Genomic DNA, 8325 nt, shown 5'->3' on the forward strand with positions numbered 1-8325 from the left:
GTGTGTGTGTGTGTGTGTGTGTGTGTAAAGGGTATGTTTTGTAGATTCCTTCCCCTGTACCCTCTGCTTTCCATTCTTCCCTTACACATTGATTGACAACATCTGAACCCCAGTCAGTATGGAGAAGCATCATATTGCTTTTATGAATGTGCAGTTTGTTTAATGTTTCACTATGTAACTCATTGAAGGCACTTCCTTGAAGACTTTGTCAGGCCCAGTTATCTGAATTATGTTGCATCTTTTTCTGTACATAGTAAAATTTTGAGTAATTCTGGTTGTGTTTAAAAATAACTGTCTTGGTTTAGATGGATCAAAGGCAGCAACTATGCCACTGACTTTAGGCTCAATAATCTTATGAAATAGTAGGCATCAATTCTGCCAACAGTAATTTGGGTAACAGTTTGCATGAGCAGTTCAGTAGCTTTTGATTAGGCTGCTTCTGTGCATAAAACTCAGCCTCTGTACAGATGGCAGAAAGGAGGGCAAGGAAGGCAAATGTTAGCAAGTTACTTGAGGTTTGTGATGGGCTGATGTGTTTGAGGATTTATGACAAGCATATTTTAAAAAGTTAAATCCCAGATAATTTCTTCCTAAGGGGTATGATCTGTGTTGTAACTAAGATAGCAATTTTTTTAGCTTTTAGTTAGATTCCAACTGTGACCTTGGACAAGTCATTTAATCTTTCAGTTCTTCTTTATAAAGCAAAGTATAACAATGTTATAACGGTTATTATCTCCTTGTAGAAATATATGGTGTATAGCACTGATGGTTATTACAAAATGTCATCTGAAAGAGGGGAAGCTGTAGGGGCCAAGAAAAGACCTGTCTAGATACGCCCTGCTTATATACTTCTTGCCTTAGCATCCACTCTTCCTCTGTGGGATACAGGATGCTAGATGGATCTAATCAGATTCATTATACTAATTTAGGATGACCAGCAGAATTTACAGCTTTATCATTGGTTAGAAATCTGGTAGTCTGACTGTACATATCCATCTACAACCCTGTACCCCACAGAGACAGAGAATGGATGCTAAAGCAAAAAGTGCATATGCAGGGATTACTCAGACTGGCATTATGTAATTTTAAATGGCATTATGCAATGTAAAATGATAGGAAAGAACAGTGTGGTAAAGCCTAAAGTGACCATAGTGGTTGACATGTTACATACCATCCAGATGTGGATGTGGTATGGTATAAAGGCCTTGTTCTCCAAAACTCTTGCCAACTAGTTTTCTAACTAATAGTACAGCCACAAGTTCTACTGGCCATTCTAAATGAGCATAATACTGTAAGTAATATTTTTGCTGTAAAAATTTCTTAACTCCTCAGTGAGCCCAAGTCTGGGACTAAGGAGGTGTCTAATTGCCCCAGAGGACAGTTTCACAATACTGTCAAATGGAAAGTCCAGTTAACTTTTTTTTTTTTTTTTTCCTTTGTAATATAGGAAAGCACTGAGTTTCTTAACCTCAAACAAAAGTATTAGCCTCTCTTCATGCCTTGTACCCCAGGAGTGTGAACTGAATGAAGACAGAGCACTTATTTCTAGAATTCTTGCAGTATGGAAGAACTTGCTGATGATGATGATATTTTAGGCATGTGAAAAGAATTGCAATTCTTGTACTTTTAGCAGACATTTATAGAGGAAAGGTCAGAAACATTATTTGAATGGCCAGTGGTAGTTCAAATAACTGTCTCTCTTCTGTAGAGAAAGGGGATGTAGAAGTCCTCTGAAGAATTAAAGGAGGAAAGAAGAAAAGAAAAAGAATGTCTTGTCCAGGCTGCAGTATATGCAAGTGCTCCAAGACGGGTTAGGCCAAGATTCCGAAGAATGGGTACTTGTAAGTTAAGTTATGTTAAATTCCCTGTTTATGTTCTGCAACAGTTCCAAAAAAGTTACAAACAATATCTTGGTCATGATTTGGTATGAATTCTGTTTCTGTTGTGTGTGATATAGATATATTTTTTTTTTGCCTTGTAGTTACCATATTTACCTAAGATGACTTTTGAATTTAAGATAGATCCTCAATAATTAGATTCTAGACCTGGAAAATTATAAATTTGTTATAATTTGTTCCATGTCAAGAATCTAATTATTGGAAAGTCATCTGAAATTTGTCTCCCATCTTCTTCCACACCTGCTGCTGCAGTGGGGAAAGCAGGGGCAGGCAGTGTGGGGAGCACGTAGCCTGACCTCTGCCCCTTGCACCTTCTTCCTCTATGTATGTGGCCTGCTGCCTGCCCTTTCAGCCCTCCTTCCAGTTATGTCCCTAGGTGATCCAGGCTCAGGGGGAGCCCAAGAGCTTCTCCAACCCTGTACTGCAAGGAGTAGAGTAGCTGTTCAGGGAACCCGGCTCAGCTGGGAACAGAGCTGGCAGTACACGGATTCCTTCTTCCTTGCCTGATTCCTCTCCTCTTCCTTCCCCCACCTGTCCCCCTCCCTCCCCCCACCGGCTGAGTAGGCTGGAAAGAGCAGTCCAGGCTGCCACAGGTGCTCCATGAAGTGCAGGGGAGGAGCAACTCTAGGGCTTTTCATATGCTTGTGTCAGCTGGGAGGCTAACTGCTCCAGCTGGGAGGCTAACTGCTCCAGCTGAGAGCTGTGAGGAGCAGCTGTGCAGGGAGCCTGGATCAACTAGAGAGTTTACCACTGGCAAGTTTCTCCTTTCAGCTCCTTGCCCAGCTCCTTTTCCCCCCCATCTCTGTTGCTGACAGGGATAAAGCTTGTCTTGGAATATAGTATAATGCGGCCTGGGGGGTGGCTGCGGCCCGCCAGGCCATTCTATCCAGCCTGCGGAGCCCCTAAAAAAGATTTAGAAAATAAATATTAATCTGCCCTGGGCTGCCTGTCATGTGGCTCTCAATGGCTTCCTGAAACTTGGTAAGTGGCCCTCTGCCCAAAATAATTGGCCGCCCCTGGTATAATGGTACAAGTGAAATACTCTTTTTGTCTTCAAGCTCTTTAAGGGTGTATCACTTTCTGTTTTGGGTCCTTGTCTTAGCAGCATCTTTGGCTCTTTTGTATCTTTACTTGCTCATATCTCCAGATTTTGAGTCATTGACATTTTGTTGCTACCTACATGTTACGTGGCCAGTGTCCTAGTTTGGGCAGGACACTCCAGGATTCCACAGCCCAGTCCTGGCCACCTGGTCAGAAGTCCTGGGCTGGAGGTGGAGCAGCCTGGTGTGCCAAGCAGGCAGCCGAGTAGGCACCATTGCTGTTGTGCAGGAGCAGAGATGTGCCATGTACAAGCATGGTGGCACCTGCTTCAGTCCACCCACTTAGCTCCTGCACAGGAGTAGTGGTGCCTGCATGCCTGGTGTACCATGCTGCTCTGCCTCCCTGCCAGACCCTGGCCCAGGACTCTCTTGACCACTTGGCCAGGACTGGGTGACAGAATCCTGTAGTGTCCTGCCCAAACTGAGGTGTATGGTCACCCTACCTATACACCGACAATGGGCAAATCTACCTCTCTATCTAGTGTCTAATTTGTTGTCATCCTAGAATGCTCGGCTACCAATTTGTCAGATACTGAATTGTTCTCCCAAAGATTTGCATTCCACATAACAGGGTGCCCTGCATTAGCTTGCTGCCCAGCAGAGGACTGGAGGGAGTGTAAGCAGGCTTGTTTATTACTGTCTCCATTCCCCAGTCACAGTCTTCTCGTGTCCACTTTTTCTATAAGGCACCCTTTTTTGTTTGCTTTGTTTTGTAGTCTTGGCTCAAAGACTACAAAACAGTTGCCTGTGAGAGAAGCTGCTATTTTTGACAGATGGCAAAGAATACTTTTAGGGTCCTGGCAATGAACTGAGCTTTTTCAGTGGTCTGATTTTTTTTTTTTTTTTTTTAAATGAACATCAGAGTTTCTGCCTCCTGATGGCTAGAGCATTCTCTGAAATGTTGGAATTGATGAGATATGGCTTTCCATGTTACAGATCAGTGGTTCTCAACCTTTTTAAAATTTAAGGCACCCCTTGGTAAATGTCAGCTCTTAGTTTTCACATGTTTTTTAAGCATCAAAAAAAACATAGAGCATTTTTTTTTTGTCGTGCTCAGAAAGACCACAACAGATCAGAATGTTTTTGACACTGTGAATTCCTATTTGGAAACTCTGAAGTGAAGTGACTTTTGTCAGTTTTTTAGCCCTACCATCTGTCATGTGCACTTTAAATTACGTTTGAGAAATGCTTAAGTACTTGTGCAACCATTCAGGGTAAAACTAATTATAAGTCCTTGTTTCCTCGTGCATACCAGTGCCCTGTCCTTTGCTACTAGTCTTGTGAATGCTGTTTGCACACCTACTGGCACTAACACTGGATAACACCTTCAGAAGGAACTCCAGGTGCTGTGGCACTTTTGAGTATTGCTGATAGAGAAAAACACTCCTGAACAGAATGCAGAGCCAAAAATCCAGAGTTATTTAATCTGTTTTTTCAGTGTGTGAACATTTTATTATTAATACTTAAGTCCATCAGTTAATAGTTATCTCTCAGAGCATATTAAATGCAAGTACTTGCTTGCTTTTTTTTTTTTTTGAGATTGTCAAAACAATGGATCTTTTGGGTGAGGTTCACCAATGTGATGCTGCGATTCTGGTAGAGAATTCCAGAATTGCAGCATCACTTAATATAAGGATGGAAAAGATGTATTTCATTTAACTCTTTTTAGTATGCTCTAGACACTTTATAAGAAGAAATTATTGATATGTAACACAGTAGAAAGAAATGAGATTTTAGAACAAAAAAAAATTGTAATCCATCATGTCTACATTTTTTTTGGATGTTAACATTTCCTTCATATGTCTTCCAGATGTTGGATTGCTTTGTACTTAAAATGTGCACCTTTTATTTAATTTTAGGTTCTTCCTTCGTTTTGCTGATTCACACCACAGATTCCAAAGAAGGGGGGAAGTGGAATAAAATACTCAATTATCAAGTGCCAGAGGAAAGTACTACACTATCCAATGAAAATTACTATTACTGAGGCATAGATTGTTTCCACAGTATATACACATACATGCAAAAAACTCATTGTATTCAGTATTTGCAAGTTGTTTTTTCACTGTGAAAAACTTCATGCAAACTGAAAACAACTCTTTTGAGAAATGGGAAACAGGATCCCTTGCTGAATCACCCTCTGTATGTTTGAGATGGATCACCCAGTTTACTGATCTCTGACAATAGGAATGGTCTCTTATGGTGTTGACTTTATTCACCACCATTGGTCATGGAAGTTATACTAACAGTAGACTTTCTTATGTTTCTGCAGTCTTGCACAAGTGTAAGACAGAAGTTGAAAGTTACTCTTTTTTGCCAAGTCAGAACTTGGGGAAGCTATTAAGAAAATTATGGTTTCATTCCCCTCTTTAAGATTCTAACTCTGTAGGGGATGGTCCTGGAAAGGTATGAACAAAAAGATCATCTTTCTGTATGGGGAATGGCAATTTTATAAGAATGTCCAGAAGAGGCTTAATATTTCAAGCTAGGACCCGTTGGCTTTTAGTGGGCCTTGCCTTGCTGTTCAGTTTGATGTTGTTCATGTACTTGCTTGAGTGTGCCCCTCAAACAGATGGCAATGGATCCCTGCCTGGAATTGTAGGGGAGAGCTTGGGTAAGGAATACTACCAAGCGCTTCTTCAGGAGCAAGAGGAACATTATCAAACACGAGCTGCCAGTTTGAAGCGTCAGATTGCCCAGCTAAAGCAAGAGCTTCAGGAAATGAGTGATAAGTTAAAGTCACTACAGGAGAAAAAGAGCCCAAGAGTCAATAGCATGGGTTACCAAGGCACCAAAGAACAAGCATCCAATGATCTCTTAGAATTTCTTCATTCCCAAATTGATAAGGCTGAGGTGAGCACGGGGGCCAAACTACCTAGTGAATATGGTGTCATTCCCTTTGAAAGCTTTACCTCCATGAAAGTGTTTCAGTTAGAGATGGGGCTCACACGTCATCCAGAGGAGAAGCCTGTGAGAAAAGATAAACGTGATGAGTTGGTGGAAGTCATTGAGGCTGGCCTAGAGGTAATCAATAATCCGGATGAAGATGATGGACAAGATGATGATGATGACGGACTAGGAGAAAGGCAACTCTATAATGAAAATGATTTCGTAGAAGGTATTGTAAAAGCTTATTTTATGCATTTTCCAGTCGGTTGTGCTGAATGTCATAATGGACTGTTGATAATTGGTTGTAAAACAAAATAGATAGTATGTGTGTAGTTTTAAACTATTCTAATAGGTGGTGGTCTGTACATCTGTTGCACCTTTACTTCCTTTGGGAGAACCTGTTGCTGTCTAGTACTTCATGATAACATGCGTTAAGGAGGAAGGAGAGATTTAGTAGATGTGTTTTACTATAACAGGTAGGCAAAACTTAATGTTTGGGTGGTCCAGAATTGATGAGCGTGTGACGTACTTCTAAATACTGAGGTATTCTTTGGAAGGTTGAAAGGACAGCAATTGCAGAAGGTCCTTGGATGTCATAGGAATTGATTGCCTGTCTCAAATCTGCTTGGCTTGATTCGTTCACCATTGGTGTAATTTTGGGTTGGTCAAGCAGGGCATGAGCTCTAGGCACAGCCTTAAAGGGGTGCCAGAAAGTTTCTAGGGCAGTAGCTGATGCTGTGGGATGAGGTGTTGTGTGGCCAGCTAACAGAGCAACTGCGTAGTGTTGCTGTTGCTTCCTGTAGCTTCTGGGCTTTTTTGCTGTCAAATTTACTTTTTGATTACCATCAAAATTTGGCAGCATCTGTATTGGGGGTCTACGTAAGGATCTGTCAGTAGCTACCCATTAACTCCCTAGCTATTGGATGCACCAGCACGTCTTTTATTCCCTTGCCCCTTTCCCCCCTGCAGTAACAGAGCCTGTCCAAGGCAGTGTTGTTACCTTGAGCCCTGATCCCTACAACAACTCTTCAGAGAATATGGGGTGTTAGGCTGACTCCTCCTGAGCGTTGGCAGTGCCAGCACCTACTCCTGCTGCAGGTTTGGATTAGACCTAAACGTTACCAGTTAGGCCTCTATCTTAACAGAATTAATGACTACATAACCATGAAGTGCATAAGTTAAGAGGTAAATGAAGTCAGTATTTTAACGTTTGAGCTGAGTACTTATACATTATTTGTACTATAGCACTTCCTTCCCAAACGTCTATTAAAGTACTTGGTTATTGTGAACCTGAGCCACGCCCTTTTGTAATGCAAGTTTGTGCAGTTTCATTAAAGTCAGTCTCACGAAGCTGCTTTTCACTAGCTGAGTATCTGACTGAAATGGGACTATTCTGAAACATGGGGCTTTTGAGAAAGTTGGCATTTGTTCACTTCTCAGGCTTCTAAATTTTTGAAGCTCTAAATTTTCCATCCTAGGGTGGTAGAGGGAAGATTACAGTCCTGGGAAGGCTGTTTCCTGCAAACCGTATCCAAACCCCTCAAACTAGTTTGATTTATCAAGCTAGATGCAGCACTAAATGGCATGCTTGAAAGGACTGTTGGCTGTTATTCCTCAAAGGTCTTGAAGGTACTGATGAAAATGGTTTATGTAGATTGGACTTGGGAGTGAATGAGATTTTAGTCATAACTTCATTCTTGATAAATGTTTACAGTGTTTAAAATTAGTATGTACTGTCAAAGATTTGAAAGCCAGTGAACTCTATTAAAAGTGAATCTTGGAGTACTAGTGATTTGTGAGAAAAGTACACTTTTTGAAGCAGTCCATTCTTTAAGTAAAAAATGATCAGATTTAAAGTTGTTCTCAAAAATGAATCTGTTTTTGATTAGTAGAATAGTACCTTGTTTTATTGGAAGATTTAAAGTAAGTTCCCCCTTTTATAGTCAAAAAGTTAGTGTGGGATAGTAGATCACAGAAGACATTTAGAGGTGTAGCTGTAAAGAAAGTCAAAGAGGTTTTCATTTAAGGTTGCAGTGGTTTACCCAGTGGTGCTCAACTTATAGCCTGCCAGCTGGATCTGGCCCCTAAAGCAACTGGATCTGGCCTGTAGTACAGGAGATCAACAAGCAGCATGACCCAGTGCAACTTCTTCTCTATCCTACACCGTGCTGCTGTTTTGTTTTTGTTTTTTTTTCCCTTGCCTCTCCCCCAACTCTCCCTGCTCTTTCTCCTCTCCCATGGCTGACATTCCTTCCCTCCCTCTGACATTGGCAGCCACCTCTTTCTCCCCCACACCACAACCAGAGGGGAGAAATGGCCTGTGGTGCAGCAAAGTATGCAGCCCCACCACTCCTATAAAAGGTTAAACTCTGCTGGCGTAAATATCCAGTAGCTTTCATAGATTTCATAGACATTAGGGCTGGAAGGGACCTCGGGAGATC

The 8325-nt window shown here is 41.5% G+C and overlaps 1 protein-coding gene across 2 annotated transcripts in view; it reads left to right on the plus strand.

The window, feature by feature from the left end:
• Positions 1-8325, plus strand: part of CSGALNACT2 (chondroitin sulfate N-acetylgalactosaminyltransferase 2) — a 65931-nt gene that overhangs the window by 36752 nt on the left and 20854 nt on the right. Inside the window, exons 2-3 of one of the 2 annotated variants that reach the window (XM_019556003.1) lie at positions 1709-1841; positions 4858-6113. In XM_019556003.1, coding sequence (XP_019411548.1) covers positions 5429-6113 — 685 coding nt within the window. In that variant the 5' untranslated portion in view covers positions 1709-1841; positions 4858-5428. The remainder of the gene's footprint in view (positions 1-1708; positions 1842-4857; positions 6114-8325) is intronic. The other variant, XM_019556004.1, reaches the window with a different exon arrangement.

The sequence above is a fragment of the Crocodylus porosus genome, unplaced genomic scaffold, assembly GCF_001723895.1.
Source record: "Crocodylus porosus isolate Cpor-Errol unplaced genomic scaffold, CroPor_comp1, whole genome shotgun sequence".
Taxonomy (NCBI): Eukaryota; Metazoa; Chordata; order Crocodylia; family Crocodylidae; genus Crocodylus; species Crocodylus porosus.